At 45.8% G+C, this 18,600-nt stretch overlaps 1 protein-coding gene across 1 annotated transcript in view; it reads left to right on the top strand.

Annotated features, from left to right (window-relative positions):
• Window positions 1-420: 420 nt before the first annotated feature.
• ABCA12 (ATP binding cassette subfamily A member 12) overlaps window positions 421-18,600 on the top strand; it is an 80,852-nt gene continuing 62,672 nt past the window's right edge. Inside the window, exons 1-4 of the mRNA XM_086751202.1 lie at window positions 421-489; window positions 4,462-4,578; window positions 5,159-5,252; window positions 18,390-18,537. Coding sequence (XP_086607328.1) covers window positions 421-489; window positions 4,462-4,578; window positions 5,159-5,252; window positions 18,390-18,537 — 428 coding nt within the window. The remainder of the gene's footprint in view (window positions 490-4,461; window positions 4,579-5,158; window positions 5,253-18,389; window positions 18,538-18,600) is intronic.

Below are 18,600 nucleotides of genomic sequence, written 5' to 3'. Positions count from 1 at the left end.
TTCATCATGGGGAGGAGGAGGAGGCGGCGGCGTGCATCACCTTTTGTTTAAGCCCAAGCATCTTTTTGGAATGCTATCCATTTTATCGGTTAGGGCTTGGACGACGAGCAGGCAGGAGAGGCCGGATATTGTAATTAACGCAAGTGGAGGCAGGCTGCTGCGCCTGCCTGCCTGCCTGGAGAAGAATAACCTGTTGAATTTGCTAGGAGCCATTGCTGTGAGAACAAGAGCCACAGTTACTGGGAGTACAGCAGCCACAAGCGGATGGAGTAGCTGCTTCAGAGCTATGCTGTGGGGAAGAGGCAGGGGCTTGGATATCGGAAATCGGATGCCCCTTTGGGTTAAAGCCTCCGCTTTTACCTCCTAAGCCTGGGGAGGAAGAATACGCAGCCTGTTCGCTTTCGATTGGGTCAGCCGAGGATGGCTGCGCTCTCTCAGCACTTGAGGATCCTGCTGTGGAAGAACTGGCTGAGTGTCAAGAGGCAGCCGGTGAGTGTGAATCCAAAGTAGTAGAGGAGGGGGAACCTAGAAGTCACAGGAGCTGAGGAGCAAGGGGAGCACTGCAGGGGAGGAAGGTCGCAGTATTGAAACAAAAATATTTTGGAGGTTGGTGATAAAGGCAGAGGGAAGGAAGGGGATGGCACGGAGGTGAAGGTGGGTCTTTTTAAGCCAAAGTGGTGGGGTCTTGTGTTGGAGCTCGTGCATAAGGGCTCAGGAGTCCAGACTCAGTACCACGGATGCCACTGCTGTTCCCTTTGGGCAGCGGTCCATGCAAACAAAACCATGGGCAGACCTGAGTTAAGACTGCAGTTCTGTATCTGCTCCCGTGTGAGCAGACCCCGTGGTTAGCGTACAGTCTTCAAGGAGCCTCTGGGATTTGGGGGTGATGAGAAGTGCCCTTACATAGAGCCATTTGTAAAGGACGGACGAAGAAAAAAGCAGCTCTGAGAGATGCAGGTAGGGCAGATTTCCAGTGCAGTCTAGCGTGTTGCAAATCGAACACCTCAAATGGTCTTTCTTTCCAAAAGATAAACCATTGCCAGCAACGTCCAGAGAGCAGTCAGAATTGCAGCAGCGTCAGGGAGGCAAATGTTCCTTTGGGTGGCATTGAGTGTCCAGGCAAAGCCTGTCCGGTAGTTTTGTCCCAGTCCGGTTTCAGTACAGCTGCACCGTAACTTCAGCAGAAGCGTGCTGCAGTTCATGCCCTTCTGTTGCAACCTGCTAGTAATCCAGATGTGATGGGTTTTAAACTTGCTGTGGTTGAATGAAGCCTTGGCAGATGCAGAAAATGCTGACAGAAGAGAAAGGGCCGTGGAGGGTGTGGTATGAGGATGGAGTGAAAGGCCTCATATCACCACATGCTTCTGCAAGGTCCGCTCTTGCCTGCCCTGTCCTGTCTCTTGGTTTTGGAGCCTGATTCAGACAGGTGCTGAGTTCATTTGGCTCCTTGTGATCCTCCATAGGAGCTGTGGACATGCTGTGCACGTTAGGGTATCCTTCACTGCTGCGAAGGACACAGGAGACTTTTTCTGAGACGTATAGGAATCCCAGTAAATTACCTCTAAATCAGAGCTCAAGAGAAATTGCAGCAGCCTTGTTAAAAGCAGAAGGCTTGGGTCTCTTTCAGCTCTTGTGTACCCTGAGTAAAGGCTGACCTAAGCCCTACCTCTGCTTCTGACCGTACCATCTCACTTCCTTTAATTCTGGTTTCCTGTGGAGTTGAAATATCAATTCTGTAGAATTGAAATGTCAATTAAAATAAAAATCTGGCCACTACTGGTTATTTTTACAGCAAGCATTCCCTACAACCTTCCTTCTCGTGAGACCCCACCTGCAGTACTGTGTCCAGCTCTGGAGCCTCCAACATAAGAAGAACATGGACCAGTTTGAGCCGGTCCAGAGGAGGCCACGCAGATGATGAGAGGGCTGGAGCACCTCTCCTGTGAGGCCAGGCTGAGAGAGGGGGTGTTCGGCCTGGAGAAGAGGAGGCTCCAGGGAGACCTTAGAGCGGCCTTCCAGTGCCTAAAGGGGGCTGCAGGAAAGATGGGGAGAGACTGTTCAGCAGGGCCTGTTGTGACGGGACAAGGGGGAATGGTTTTAAAATACAGGGAAGTGGATTCAGACTGGATATAAGGAAAACAATTTTTACCGTAAGGACGGTGAGGCACTGGCACAGGTTGCCCAGGTTGGTGGTGGATGCCCCATCTCTGGAAACATTCCAGGCCAAGCTGGACGAGTCTGAGCAACCTGATCTGGTTGGAGATGTCCCTGCTGCTTGCAGGGGGGTTGAACTGGATGGCCTTCAAAGGTCCCTTCCAACCCTATTCTTTTCCCTCTATTATTCTTTTCCCCTCTCTTGCTCCAAGTTAGGGAGCTTGCTCAGACTGGAGAGGGTGTGAGGAAGTAAACGCAGATCTCTGCTCCCAAATACATCCTGATTTCTCTGTCCTCCTGCTTGTGGTGTTTTACCTGTGTAATCTAACTTCCCTTATGGACCAAGCTTTTAGAAGCCTTTTTTTAGTGTGCATGCTTTGCGAGGGAAGTGTCCTGTTGTGTTTCTCAGTTTCTGATGACCTGTGCAGTGGTTCCTGCGGCTGCAGTGGTGTGGGCAGCCCTCGCCGGGGCTGATTGGTATGTCACAGAATGCTCTGACACCAGGCAGCCCCCGTCCTCCTCCTGCAAACTCGAGTGCTTTCCTGCTCTGTTGATCAGCCTTCTCAGGGTTGACAAACACGTCTGCTTCTGCCTTTTGCTCTACACTTTATTTCCTCTGCGAGCTCTCTGCATCCACGGCCAGGGAATACGTCAATACGGTTTATTCCTACCGAGAAAGGAATGGTGGTGAGTTTAGGTGGCAGCCTTCTCAGGAGCAAGGTTTGGCCTGCGTTCCAAGAGGAACTGGGTAATTCAGTGCCTCTTGCGCTCCTGTTGCTTTCCATGTGTTACTTCCAGGCAGCTTAGTTATTTAAACAGAGGCAGGAGGGAGAAAATGTGCCTGCATCCAGAGATACCAAGTAAAGTCTGAGCAATTAAATCTACTTTTTGCAGTGAAATAATCCACGAACCAAAGAATTGTGCAACCTACATCCCTGCTTGATGTCCCAAGAGCCAAATTGAGGTTGGTTGTGGCTCCATTCAAGTCAGTATGCTCCACCTGCAATCAGTTTGGCCAGGGTGTTTTGTTTTCGTTGACTAGAAATGCCTGGGACTGTGGGAATGCTGCTATGTTGCAATTGATGTGCCCAGCTACTATTAAATCCAATTAAGTAAAAGGACAGCGATACTAAGGGGAAGAGCTCTTTAAAAACTGGGGAGTAGAGACACCATTTTAGATCCAGAAAGCTACAAAAATTTCCCTGAGTAGAGACAATCAGGATTCATTTCTTCCTCCAAGAATATGACAGATCTCTTGCCCTTCCTTTGAGCAGCCTCTAACTAATACCAGTTTCTGTGCTGTTACCCCATAATTGTACTTTACGTGGTACTAAACAAGGAGGATATGTTAATAATACTGTTTGCACGTGAATTAATAAGAATTAAATAGCACGTTTGGGTACTGATTATAGGAACTGATTACTGTGATGTAAAAAAAAAAAAAGAAAAAAATTACCAAAAGGTGTTAGTTTCAGTGATGAATCTTGTTGTAAGTTGGCAGTGTATATAAAAAAAAAAGGCAGGAAGAATGCTGTCTGTAAAAGCTAAAATGTTGCTGAATGCTGAAATTATAGGAGTGCCGTCCCAGAAGAGATGTGTAGGGAAGTGCCGTGTGGTTTGATGTCTGCCAGTTGCCTGTTTTGGGACATGAATCTTGCTCCTGGTTTCATGGCTGTGTCATCTCATTGGAGATGATAGGGATGGAGTTGCTGTAAAACAACCATCTTTAAGCTGAATTGCTCTCCAGGATTTGTTTGTCTGTCCGTTTGTTTGTTTTTATGTTCCAGTAGGTGTTACAAGAAATGAAAACACTGTTACGGGCTTGGAATTACTTTGGAGAAAAAAAAAAAAAAGGTTTTGGGTAATATGTGCTGATCTGAAAAAAATAGCAACACAGCGATGAAAAATGGGATGATTTTGAAGGCAGACATCTTTGCAGTTTCAAAAAGTGGCATGAAGATAGCACAGCAATTTTGCAGCACAGAGTAGTTTGAGCTTAACTACTGATGGATGGAAAACCCTAATCTAGTAAGCACGGTAGCAAGCTAGCCAGCTAGTGCAAAAGCAGTTGATTATTTGAATAATTGCATTTTCCTAGCTTACAAAACTTCAAGGCTTGTAGTTTTAAGACTGATTTTGGGCCTTCTACCTAGGTTGATTTGCTGCACTAGATGATTAGCAGACTTTATTCTCTTCATTTTGTCTGTCGAAATGGTCAACCCTCATGTCAGAGACCAGAGCTCTATAAATATTCATGTTTTTCCCAACATACTAGGCCGATTTTGCATAATCTCTCTTCCATCTTAGCTCATCTGTATTGGAGTGCTGCAGTTTGGAAAGGGAAAGGTTCGGTTGCTGGGGTCAGAAGCTCGTAAGAGGGATCCTAGTGATCAGTGTTCAGATGTGACCTCTCCAGCTGACTGGGTACAGAACTCCATAAGCCCCTTCCTTCGCCATACTGGAGCTCCACGTCCTGTAAACGACTACTACAAAAATCCTTTCTTTCAGCTCTACTGTGAGCCTGAACTACAGTTTGTAAAGAACAGTGAAACTTTTTTGGGGGGAAAAAAATACTGTAGACTTGTCAACTCACTTATCAAACATTTTAATTTTGGGGTATAATTAAATCAAAGCTATCTTTATCCGTCGTTTGAGCGGTGCCATTCGCTGAAAGCGAAACCAGCCTTTTGCACTTTTGTCTTGCGATCAGTGCATCCAAACGTCTTGTACTTCTCAGCGTGCTTTTCCAATCACAGTGTCTCAACGCTATGTAAACACCGTCCCCTGTAATTATTTTCAGGCTTGTTCTTTGCTCTTAAAATCTTACATAGTTTTTCTTCCTGTGTAGATAATACTTGGGTTTTAATAGCACGCGTACCACGACAGGCGTGATTTACCATGCGTCTCCTAACTCATTCAGGGTAGTGCTTGTACATTCCAGACGAGCTCTGGAGCACATCAACACGACAAACGTAACCGATGTATTTCCATTGCTGTTTTATAGGTATGGTCGTTCATTTTAATTTCCTGGCCTGTGGTGGTTTTCATAATCTTGGCCATTATCCGTCTCAAATTCCCTCCAGAACCACAGTCAAACTGTAAGTAACTGGTTTGGTTTTTATGCCTTTGGGGTTTAGTTCTCATTTCAGTGGCTGATGCGTTAATTTGATGTGTTTTGTTACTTTTACAAATTTGGTCCTTTGTAGTTTCCAGTGGAGATTTCCTGGGATGCAGCGTGCTGTAAATAAAATGTCTGTGTTCCTCTGGGGTTGTTTCTGCTGAAGTCTTTTTTCAAATTAGTTTTATAATTAGAAAACAACTTTTAAAGAACTGTCTCATCAAGATGCACTCAGATACTGCTGTTGTAGGCACTAGTATCAATGTACACAATATATTGAGGGACAAGAGGGCAGCTGAGGGAGATCCTACCCAGTAAAATGAGTAAGGGCACGGGCTTCAAGTGGGATTATGAAGGTCAGGTAACAAATGTGACGTTGGTAAACGTGAAAGATTTTACCTTGTGTGTGCTACGGGCAAAACCCACCTATTTAGGGAGCTTGATACTAAGGCTCGGGTGAAGAGTGGTTATTGTTTGGCTCCTGGTGTGTGTGAGCCCTTTCTAGCAAGTCACAGAGCAGCAATTTGAGTAAGTGAGTAGCTGGTGATGGTTAAACTGGTGAAGAGTCTGCACAGGGCCATTTTTACTTGCAAGCCTTGTTTCCTGGCTCAGGAGAACGTGTCTCTGCATCTCAGAACATGGGTGTACTTGAATCTGCTCTAAAAACTTACACTGATTTACTGAGTCCTTATCATCATCAGAAGAATCACGTCCCCAGCCCTGGGAACATTTGTTTCTGTAATTATTTTGTAAACCAGAGTAAGGAATTTATCCAGTTGGAAGCATTTTCCCCTTCCACAGTGTTAATTTTGAGTTGGATCAAATCCCTGATTTACTCTCTCTGGCCTCAGAAGTGCAGTCCCAAGTGAGAGGAGAGGAGTGGGCAAAAGGGCTGGGCCCCTCTTGTCAGTAATATCCTGCCTTTGTGTTGTGAGAAATCAGTCATGGAGCTATACTTTCTTTGTTATCTGCTCCTTTAGAGAGGTTCCTCAGCCTTATTGCAGAGACCCTAGAAGTACATGCAAGATTCTTCCTTCATGAGGCACATCTAGTGTGCTGCAGCACAAAGCTGTGCAGAGAGCAGCTACTCTTGAGAGCCATGGTTTCCCAGCACAGGGTAGGAGTAGGGCCTCAAAAAGTACCTCACTAAAAAAATTGCGACATCTGATTTGTAGGAGAGACACCACCATGGATGACCTGCATCAGGGTGTCAGCGACTTGACAAGAACAAAGCCCTGGCATAGGCAATGTTGAGTTTTTATAGTTGGGGCAAGGAAACTGATACAGGAGAGGAGACGGACTCTGGCAGCAGTGAGGACAAGCAGTTGGCTTCCGGAGTCTGTAGCTATCAGATGTGTAAAATGTGGTTGTGAGGGATCTAGACTTGACGACGTGTGTGTGCACTAGAAATGTTCGACCCAGTGATGTGTGTGATTCTCTATTTAAAAAGTCTCTGTTTCTGTATGATGTGTGAGAAATGGCCACTTTGTGACATCTGCTGTCAGCAAAAGGCCTCTTTAGGCATGTCACATACTTCAAGTTCTCCCAAATTCCCTTGAACCAGTTGGAACAAGCAAGACAGGACACGTTGTACTTTATGAAAACCCCGGATTTTGCCAAGTGTGGAAATGGCAGTCCTCCCACGCTGCTCCATGGGTTGCACTTCCTATCCCTGATAAATCCGATAAGATGAATGTCAAGAGAGCCAGCTGGATGGTGAAATATTTATTCTTTTACTCTACATGGCTGTTATTTTATTAGTATATTTATTTGGAGCATGCTTGCATCTCTGAATTAATGGATTGGAAGGAGTTTTCTTAGGAACTCGAGCGCCATCAGTTGTGCTTTGCAGGAAAGGGGAAGATTGGGCAGGATCTTTGGACTAGTTCCCTTTTCTTCCACAGGTGAGTTCTATTTCGGGAAGGTTTCGGTAACTATGTGAGTAGGTGTCTGTCTCTCTTGGAAGGGGACTATAGGAACTCTCTGTTGCAAAAGAGGTTTTATGCTGGAAGAGAATGGCTGTGGTGTATTCTTGTGATCCAGGTGTTCAGAGATCATCTAACAATCCCAAGGGGATGGAGAAGAATGTTAACCAGAGCGTTAAACAGCCAGTTTCTGCTGCTTTTGTAGTTAAATAAGAATAGCCACTTGTCAAAAAAGAGGGTAATTGTCCACTGGAAGAATGTTAAGCTTGAAAAGCAGAAGAGATATAATTTGGGAACTTTATTTTCTGATAGGGAAAAAAAAGGTGGGTGGACACATCTAGAAAAACTATTTTAGGAGGGGATTTTTTTGTTCATTCTGAACAGGAATAAAATCCACTTTATGCCAGGTTCCAGTGCGTGCCTTAGAAGACACAATCGTTAAGTAGTGACAAGAAGCTGTTTCCAGTTCTGCTGCCAGAAGATTATTGGAGGTAGGCAAAAGTCAGGAAGCACAGAATCAATGGCACAGGGGTAGAATAAGCTACTCAAACGCTGAGTTTTGAAGCCTTAGAGATAACCCCACAGATCTGTTTTGTAAGCTTATCTCATGTGTTCAGAGCCACAGAAATATCATGAAATCTATTATTTGCTCAATTAAAACAATTCAAATTCAAGACAGTGAGTGCTTCTGAAGGACGTCTGATACACATCCGATAGATTGAAGATCACGTGGAGAAATATCAGTCAGGGATGAGCAAGTGGCAAGAACTTCCCGCAAGAGCAAGTTGCTTGCTTTGAGTTATGTTGGGTAGCATCTCATGCAATGGAAGGTTGGGCCAGACTGAACTCTGAAGGGAAATGGCATGCCAAATAAATGTCGCCAGTCAAAAGGATGCTCCTAGGAAAACTAAGAGCTGAGGAAAGCAAGGAGCTGAAATTAATCTGATATATAATTTTCTTCACAAGTAAAGCATCTAGTATCTAAAAGGAGAAAAAAACATCTCTCTTATTTCTTCTAGGCATCTGTTTGATAGTGTGTTTCCAGGTCAGCAGAGATTATTGTCAGGAGAAATGAAAAAGAGATTTCTCTTTCTCTGCATACCCAGTTGCTGTGATGATCTGAGAGGCTAGCCACACAAAATCCCTATCCAGCTTACTCTGCACATCGCAGCTGTGGCTTTTGACCTTTTTATTACAGCCCTGGTATTTGCTAGAAAGTACTGGGATGTGTTTTGTGGCATAGGAAGCTTTGGATTGGAAGCCTGCAGTGTGAAAGCCAGTGAACTGGATTTGGTGGTATCTTCCTTTTTTTTTTTTTTTTTGGTGCTTTGTCACCTGTTTTTTGGAGTGAGAAGGGACAAAAGTCCCTTTCCATCACTGCAGATTTGCAAGGTATGGGAATTGCATATGAGATACAATCTGTCCCTCAGGGCTCAACCCACTCAGTCTACGGAGAAGCCCAATTACACTCCTGGCTTTAACTAGCACTGTCACACCCTGTCACGCCCTCCGCGCCCTCTTTCTTCCTTTTCTGTTCGCCTTCTCTCCCCTCCTGTCACTTTGACCTCATCATTATTCTCTGTAGAAGCTCTCGTGGGTGTGGTTAGTTGTCCACTCATTCAGAAACCCTGCTCTTCCCTGCTACGGAGAAGACGTGGTAGAAACCTTGCTCTCCTGTTAGACCCAGGGCCTTGCTGCCCCTGGCTTTCCAAGGGACAGCCGGTGCGAAAGCCGTGCCTAGTTCACAGGTGTTTATTCTTCATGGAAAGAAGCTGTGCCTTTGGGTCTGGTCTTAAAAGCTATCAAGTTCTTTCTGCCAGAGAATTCGTTGCCTGAACTCTTTTCAGTGAAGCACATCCTGCCCTTCAGCTCGCCCAGAACTCGCACGCAGATTTCATCACCCCCATGGAGATGCCTGCAGAGTGTGTTGCATTCGCTTGGAGATATTCGTGATAGGCTCAGTACCGGAGTGCTCTGCAAGGCTGCTTTTTGCAGTTAATATTCTGGGGGAGTATCATCATAGTTGAGCACTAGACTGTTAGCCAGTACCAGCATAGCTGTTTAGAGCCAGAGCTGCGTGGCACAACACAACACAGGAGCAGATACTCGTACTCTGCTCTCATTCTTGGCTCCGGTGCTCCTCGGAGAGGGTCTCTGAGCTACACTCCGTTCAGTCCTACTGTGTTTGCTAGCTAGGATTTGAACAGATCCAGAATTGGCTGGAAAAATTGGCGTAAATCACAGAGCAGAGATCGGAGATGCCTTAGGAGAGAGGCTTTTTGTACCTGCAGACTCACCTTTCCTGTGACTTCTGTGCTCAGCACTATTACCGTGTTAGAGGTAACCGAGGCATGAGTTACCCTGGTCGGGGCAGTGTCAGAAAAAGAAGGGTGCTCTATATTGCTTGAAAAAAAAAAGATAAGTGTGGATGGTAGCCCCTTTCCCGTACCACTGGGAAAACATAAGGCAGCTGGTTGTGATGGGTGCGGGGTGTCTGTTCTGCCAAGTGTTTGACAGGCAGTGCCTGTCACCCTCCGTCCTGATCACCCATGGGTGTCTGCCCCTCTGGCTATTGCAGCGATGTGGGGGGCTTCATCACTAAGGGCCTCAAAGCACTTCTAGCTCTGTCAGTTCCCTGCCTCAGTCTCAGGGTGTTGCTCTCATGCAGCAACTCTTACATTTTGTCCCACAGTTAACAGAGAAGGACCTTGAGCTGGGTTAGTTCTCCGTGTGAGTGGTGGCTGTGGCTGCCAAGAAGACACGTGAGATCAGGTGGCATGGAGCAAGGTGGGCCACAGCACTATCCTTCCTCTGAGATGAGAAAGCTCAGCAAAGATCTTTGTACTTTAAAGGAATTTGTTTCGTAATTGGAAGGACTTGAACTCATCTCTTTTCCCAGTAGTGTGGAAAAATTAATAGGTTCCCATGCTAATTACAGGGAGGTGAGATGGTGGCTTAGCTACACAGGCCACTCCACTTATTTGCATAAGTCATGGTGTCCTGGTTTCGGCTGGGATGGCGCTAATTTTCTTCCCAGTACCTGCTGTGTTTTGGATTTAGTATGGGATTTGGTATGTGAAGAACGTTGATAATACACTGATGTTATTAGTTGTTGCTGAGAGATCAAGGACTTTTTCCAGCTTCCCAGGTTTTGCTGATGTGCAGGAAGCTGGGAGGGGTGTAGCCAGTCCAGTTGACCCAAACTGGCCAGAGGAAGTATTCCATACCGCTCAGTATATAAGTGGGGGCTGGCCAGTGGGCAACTCTTTCATTCTTTTGTCACTGCTTGAGATCATTCTGGGATCACTTTTGGTTTTGTTCCATCATTGCTGCTTGGGACAGGCTGTATCAGTTGTTGGGTCGTCAGGTGATGAGAAACTGCGCATCACTTGTTTTGTACATTTTATTATCGCTATGTTTTATTATCATTATATATATATTATTTTCTCTTCCTTTGCTATGCTAGTAAACTGTCTTTATCTCCACCCATGAGTTTTCCTTTCTTCCTGATTCTCTCCTCCATCCCCCTGGGAGGGGGGGGAGGAGGGTGAGTGAGCAGCTGCATGGTACTTGATTGCTGACTGGGGTTAAACCACAACACACAGGTATTTATGCAACCCCAAGCGTTCATCTTACTCTGTATACAGATAAGCACACATCGAACCCCCAGCTCTCCTTCAGCGTTTGCCTGTGATGGAGCAGTCCCACTCCTCCTTTTCCTTTACATTGCTTCATTTTCCTCCCCTTCTCTTCTGTCTGTTTTCTCCCCTTTTCTACACAACCTAACACCAGATTTTTGTGCTCAACTGCAGCATGATTAGCAAAATAGCCTCCTCAGGTGCCTCCTTAAGCATCCTTACTTTGGTAAGAACTTTATTTTGTCTCTTTTCGTTGTGCTGCTGTTGTGCCAGGGATCAGACTGCCATATAACACTGTTTCACTGAAACAGTGCTGAAGAGGGGTATAAATTTTATGAATTATCCCCACGTTTGCTGGAATAGACATACACATTGATCTCCTGACGTGCATAAGCAGTGCCCAGGCATACAGTTGCCTGTGACTTGCCCAAGCTTCCACTTAGCACGGAGACCCATGGCCTAAACAGAGCGCTGTGATGTTTATAATGCCTCCCTGCTCATGAATCTGCACACTTCTATTTCTTTTTACAGACTCTTCCGCCTTGTGAGGTGTGACTGAGGGATGTTTCGAGTCGGAGATGGGAACACCTGAGTTACCAGAACTTTTTCCTCCCCACCGAATTACAACAGGGCCTTGGGGCAGTCACTTAATTCTAATTGACTTCCTGAAGCATCTGAGTCCAGGTGCTGGGACCTAGATGTGCACAAGTATCTTTCCAAAGGTGCTGAGCACCAATTTGGCTTGGACTGAAGTCAGCACTTGCCTTGTCTGCATTAAGTATTGCTTTCAAAAGCCCTGTAGGAAAAGGGCTAGCGTACAGTTCACACTCTCTCCTGGTGTGTTTGTGCTTCAGGCAGTGGAGCATCCCTCCACAACGCAGTCACCCTCCAGCGCGATCCCTCCCCATCAGCTCTGCCCCGCGGTGCAGACGTCGGCTCTGTCATTTCCCCATCTTGACCTGAATTTGCAATGCCTCTTAGGAGGTTTCCATCTCCCCTCCTTTCTTCTTTGTGTTTGGTTTTGGGGATTCTTTTTCCTCCCTTTACACATGCTTTTTCTCCTGCTGCTTTGTAATTTTTATTCTCTCTCGTCTTTACCATCGATCTCCCTGATCCGTACATGAACCCAATGCGTTTAAATTCCAGTGCTGATTTTTAATTTATTAAATAAGGGAGTGGAAGGTGAAGGTCTGTGGGTGAGCAAAACTAGCTTGCCTGGTCTTAATAAGCGTGGAAGTCGATGATGTCTGCTCTGGGCTGGTCGTCTTCTTTGCAGAGCCTGAAATGCTCGAGGGAAGAATTAAGCAATGAAATGCTTCCTCCACTGAGGCCACCAACACAGGGAGGAGTCTTGTAGTGAGTTGTCTGCTGCTTCGATCTCACCGTCGTAGGCAGGCAGCTGAGGGCATCCTGTGATTGAGACACTTGAGAAAACGAGGATGCTGTTGCTGGGAAGATGAAAAATGCGAGCTGTCAAATCTCACCCAGCCACGCTGGGCGTCGGGGGGATTGAATGGAGTTACTGGGGTCCTGCTGAGCTTTCATTTTGGAAAACAGGAGCTGGGTAGTGGGAGCTGGATAGTAGGCTGTGTGCTACACAGGTGAAGTTATGTACATGCAATAGATGCTCACAACATTTTTTTTGTTACGTGATGATTTGTATGGGAGAAATAATTAAAAAATCAAATCAGAGTTGAGGGAAAGAAGGTGAAATTGTGGAGGTAAATGGCAGTTCTGCTGACTGGCCAAAAACAGGGTGAAAGAAATCGCCTGCTGGCTCCTGAGTGGTTGTAAAAATCGGCTTTGTGATCTGAAAGGGAAAAGCATAGGGACAGTGGGAGTGCAATCCCAAACCTTGAGCTCTGATCCAGCACAGCTCTTAAGTATGTGTTTAACCTGAAGGCTGAGTAACGTCACTAAAATCAGTGGGGCTAATCATGACTGTGCCACGGGCTTTGGACACATGGAACAAGATTTGGGCTGCACTGTCAGGAACCGTAACACTTAGTGTCCTCACCCCTATTTTTTTTTTGTGCAACAAGTGTGAGACTTGTGTGGGCGTTGATCTTACAGGTGTGAAAAGGGTAAAGGAAAGGCTCAGCTGGCTTTTGCCTCCTGGTCCTGCTCCCAACAAAGACCTCATTCCCAGGTGAGTAGGAACATGCAGGTCCCTTTCTGCAACTTCAAAATTAATCTTATCCCATAGATTTGATGATCAGGTTTAGTTTTTGAAGAGGGATTGAAAGTCCTAGCTTTATCATAAAGCTTTCTATAAGAAATAGACACCTTAAGTTGTTATCAATAAATAGATGTGAACAAAGCTGGGAATGGGCAATTGCATGTGGTTGAAAAGAAACAATATCATCATCATCATGTTGTATTTAGTAGCCACTGAGAAATCTATTCTTGTGGATTTGTCCGATTCTTTTTTAAATTAGCATCTGCTTTTCAGCATACACCACCCCGTGGCAGTGAGTTCCACAGCGTTTTGATATTTGTTAAAAATGGTGCTTTCTGTCCCTTTTGCCTGCTGCCTCACGATCTCATTGTGTTTCTTCATCCCTGTGTTGTGAGGAATGATTCTTTACTCACCTTTTTAATTACTGACCGTGACTTTATTTCTCTATCAAACCACTTTATGACCATTTTTTGATTTGCTGAAGAGTCCCAGTTATTAAGTCTCTTTGAATGATTTAGCAATGATCGAATGCATTTTCAATTAAACACAATACTTCCTAATGAAGTCATTTTCTCATTAATGCCTCGGATTCACCAGTGAGGGAGCTGAGATTTGTATGGATTTTTATGAACTACGGAAGGAATATGGAAGGACTTAATGCATAAGGTATATGCAGTATCAGAGTGTGTGAAATCTGAAGCCAAGATTATTTTTTTCGTGCTCAAGGAGTGGTAGTGGTGCCACACTAAACTGTGGATGGATAGAAAACAGAAAAACTCAGCGTACTTTTTTAAATGAATGGTAAAGGAGGAAGAAAATACAGTTAGTGTACCTAAATGTATTTAAGAAGTAGCTGTTCTTAATGGAAATCCTGTATATTTGATAGGAATAAAATGAGATATAGATTTTGTCTGGTTTTGCAGGATGGATGGCAGAGCTAGGTAGGAAGCCCTGAAACCAGGAATACAGCGTGGGCAGAAAAGGGAGAAGGAACACGTGGGTAGTGTTTTGAAAGAAGCGATAACTTGCAAATGCTACGTATTTCCTTTGCGCTGGTGTGGATAATAAAGGCTGCTGTCCCCTCAGTGCTGACCTTCCTTGGGGCAGGCAGCCTCACTGCTTCAGGCTGAAGGGGGTCACGTCGCGGGCTGCGGTCCCGGCGCTGCGCCTGCGACCCGCTGAAATGCCCAGTTCCTTGAGGTGAATGGTTGGACTCAGCTAACGCAAGTGCCTGAAACCTCAGTGCAATGAAAGAAGCAAAATCAATGTGGCAACATAAAACATGGTCCATTTAGATTTAAACATTTCAGTCGATTTCAATTAATCTTATAGAGCGTAGTGAAATAGTAATTTTCATCTTTCTCGTATGACATTTATTATTACCCTGACGCTTTTCATCATTACTATACCAAGCACCTTTACTTGAAGAAAACAAATGTTTTGCTCGTGTTGAGAGGAAGTATGTTGGAATTTACAATATTCAGGGAAGTAAGAAATATTAATTTTTGTCATTTTATTCCAAATAAAAGTCAATATGGAAATGCCAGAATTTCCAGTGGCATACCTGTATTTATCATAGGTATCTTGTGTTTATTGTTACTGGTGCGCATGCCTTATTTCTTTTCAGCTCTTGGAGATGTGGCTGGCCTGGCTAAATGCTGCTGAGCAGGAGGAACCAGCCAGCCTGTGCGACGCTGAGCCCTTGGCCTCTTCTGCTCTTTGGGATGCCTGTCTTGTTTTCTTCAGATTTGGTGCCCTTCTTTCAACAGTGACAGAAAATCAAAGCTCTCAGTGAGAGGGGACAGCAAAAGACTCTCCGCTTGGGATTCTGATGCTGATAAGCCCAGAAGTTAGTCTTCACTAACATGATATGGATCTGGGCTCAGATTTTGGTTGCAGAGTGTTTACAGCTTGCCTTCAATAATGTTTCATAGCTAGGGCTTATGGTGCGTACTGATGTAGTTGGCATGCGGGATAAATCTCAGCCAAAGCAGGGCCAGGTAGTTATGAACATCTCCCAGAGCACTGAAGGGAATCAGGAGCTAGCTTCCTCCTTGGCTGTCCTTGCAGTGGCCTACGCAGCTGACACGGGTAATTAATTTGTGTGTTTGGGCGGAGCAGCCCGTGTGGCTCTGTGGAGTTACGTCTCCTTAGCACAAGCGAGTGAATGGAGAGTGGGAGGATGGAGCAGGGAGCGCGTTAATCTCTTGACTCACCTTCTCATCAGTAAATTCCTCGTTTTGTGGGATGAGAGGGAGTTACAGGGAAGAGCTCTGAGGCTATGCTGTGTTGGTCTGGGGTTTGGACTCCCAAATCAGCCGTGCTTCCTGTGTGGTGCCTTGTGCTCCGGCTCTACTCTGATCTGATGTCAGGCACACCAGCCAGAGGTAGCATAGCCAGAAGCTGAGCTTTCTGTGGCTGTGCTGCTCAGCTTCTGTTATATAAAGTTGTTGGCCTCTGTGGCCCCTGAGGGACGTGGTCTTCAAGGCAATATGAACAGGGGGACAAGTGTATGGTGGTTCTGATGGTGGTGAAGTTGACTGCTTGTTATCAGAGAGTGACAAACTTGTCACACCAGCCTGGCCACTCTGTTCTTGGCTTGGTGGGGCCGATGCATGAAGCAAGCAGTGTGCACCGTGTGGCTTCTTCAGCACCATCACCTTGCCACATGAGAAAGCAAGGGTGGGATTTATCTTCCAGCAGTAGGTGTCTGCAGAAGGGGTGCCTCCATCTGAACCAGCTCTTTAAACTTTCTTTGGAGTTGGTGGGGATCTCATCAATGCAGGCAGCAGAACCAACGTAACAATTAATTTAATCCTGACAGATTAAATCCTGTCTGCTTGACACAAACTTAGACCAAATGGGAATTTGGCCCAGGCATTTCAGATTTTTCTGTGTCTCTTTCTCAAAAAGCTTCCTTAGCTCTCCAACTGCTGTCAGAGTCCAGGCCTCTTCCAAAAAAAAAGTCCTCTCTGGTGTTGCCACTGCTTTTGTGCCAAGGACATGGTGGGGTTACACTGGTTCATGCCTGCAGTGACTCAGTGATGGATCAGGCTCCAAGGTTGTGTCTGAGTGCCAGCAAACCGCTCAACATCTGATGCAAGTTGGCAGAGCCTCACTGAATACTTCAGTTGTGCTGGACCAATGCTGTCTTCAGAGGCATCGTGCCACCACCATGAGTAGCAGCACTTCCAAACTTCAGGTCGTGAATTCCTGTCTCTTTATTTTTCAGCCTGCTGTTTCAAAAGAAAAAAAAAAAAAAAAAAAAGGAGCTGATGTCATCACCGTGCCATCACACTGTACCCCTCACTTGTGATACAGCAACTGGTTGTTTAGTTGTCCACTTAGTTAAAAGTGTACCACCTTTAAGTCTGGTTTTAAAATCTGTTATTGCTACTTTATATCTCAAGGAAATATCTTCCCCTGATCTGGATTCAGCAGGATTTCTTGCATAACTATCTCTGTAAACTTCCCACATCTCTCCAGAGAAGAGTGTTCCCCAAGCTCCCAGCCCCATCCTTGCGTTCCCCACTCTGCTGTCCAGCTCGGAGTTACACAGCTTGAGCTGCTCCAGGTCTCCGAAGAGACTTGAGCCCTGGATGAGGATGGCTGTGGAGGGTGTAGCTGTTTCTCTCCTAGCTCCTACCTGTCTACCCCATTGTAGTTATGCTCTCCATTCTGAACCTCATGGGAAGCTGCATTTTGGAAGATATGTTGATAAAATGAGGTTTGTGATAAGCATTTTTGGCCTGGGGTGTGAGTTGATTTACGGCATGGGAATGAGGGTGCGGGAGATCTGAAGGAAGATGAGAAAAAAATGCCAATGTGTGCAAAATGCCATTTTGCAGGGTTGTAATTGGTGATCTTGAAGGGCAAATGTTTCAGACGTGGCAGGGATACTCGCCAAAGATGCTTCCAGGTTAAAGTGCCCTACTCTAAATTTTCCCTCATGGGCAGCAGACTTAATTACACTTCAAAACCTTTAGAGTGGTGTATGTTTGGTCCTTTGGCCTCAAGACCAGAAGGACTGCCTGTAGGGACAAGAGAGATCTTTGCTCTCCTTGGAGCTCTGTGATTACTGGGAGCTGGCTCAGCCTGCTGTGTAACTGCCAGTGGCCTGGGGGATGCCGGGAGTGTTGGGGGAGCTTCCCACAGCAGGTAGAGCTCCGGCCTTCTCCTCTGGCAGGGTATCCCCTTTAATTTTCTAGGGCAGTTCTCTGCTGAGGTACACAAGAGAATCACAACGACGCTCAAAATGGGTGCCTTTCACTCTGCAAGGAGACCGACAGCCAGGTCCATCTCCTTTGGGAACATCTGTTTTCTGACTACTGCTATAATTAATAAATGTAGTACAAATGTAGTACAGTGTCCTTGTTGGAGGGGTTAGAGATAAAGCTGTGCCTGAGCAGGAGTCGCAGGTCGTCTTTGGAAACTAAAGAGCAAGGTAATCAATTACCACCAGCCTGCCTGCGGGCTTTTCGTGAATCTGGCTCCTTTCCATAGTAGAAATAATAGCGATGTCCTTTGCCAGGTAATCTTCCAAATGATTATTTTAAATAATACGTTGCTGTGATCCAGCAGGAGAGTTTTGAGATTTATTAGAGCATTTGTCAGTGAGAGGAAAAGCAGCCGGTGAACTCTGTGGGCTGGCAGTAAGCAGCACGGGGCAAGTGGCACATAAAATACTAAAGTCTCTAATTGCTCAGGTCCACTCTGCGTTTGCAGAGATGAGGGTCGGGGACATATATCTCAGCCCTCGGCTCTGGCTGCCAGCATCACAAGCGTGGGAGCTGCTTCGAGATGGCAGGAGACACGGAGAGGGTGGTGGTGATAGATTGCTGCTCCTCCTTCCCTGGGCAGATCTGCACAAAAAGGAGGTTGTCTGGTGCTGAATCTGTTACCCCTTCCTGTGGTAAAAGCTGAGACAGAGCCTGTTGTAACAACCTGGCTTGAAGCTGAAGCTTGTGGCTTTGCGTAGAAACTGATCCAACCAAGCCTTGGAGAACTTGCTCTTGTGGGTGCTTCAGGTTACTTTGGCCATATGCCTGCTTTTATTTTATTTTATTTTTCAAAGGTGGAATTAAGATACCATGAACTTAGGGTGCTTTTGTCGTTTCTTGCCTGTTTCTTGCATTTTGGAGCAGAGCAGAGTTGCTTTGGGACCGACAGGTATCTTATAAACAAATACCTTGGCGCTTTTTCCTAATAAATAGCCTCTCATGGCTTTGTCAGTCTTGAGGAGGGGCTTCTGGTGGGATGTGGCAGATAGTGCTGCCAGGATGGAGTAAAAGAGCCTCAGTGAATCGATCCTACGGTCCACAAAAGTCCATGTCCACATCATTATAATGGCATTTTCTTTTTCTTCCTTTCTCCAGGTTATCTTGCACCCCGAAACCTTCCTAGTGCAGGCTTCTTCCCATTCCTGCAAACCGTCCTGTGTGATTCAGATGCCAGATGTAAAGGCACACCGTACACACCAGAAGATCTGCTGCCAAGACTTGATGACATCTCATCTTTCAGACTGTAAGGGAATTAGAATCCATCTGGGTGTTATGAGCGGTAAAGTAAACTTGCTTTGAGGTGGAG

This window comes from Chlamydotis macqueenii, chromosome 6, assembly GCF_036417535.1.
Source record: "Chlamydotis macqueenii isolate bChlMac1 chromosome 6, bChlMac1.mat, whole genome shotgun sequence".
NCBI classification, from domain to species: Eukaryota; Metazoa; Chordata; class Aves; order Otidiformes; family Otididae; genus Chlamydotis; species Chlamydotis macqueenii.
Note: the sequence above shows the minus strand (reverse complement) of the source record. Positions and strands in the feature narration are given on the sequence as shown.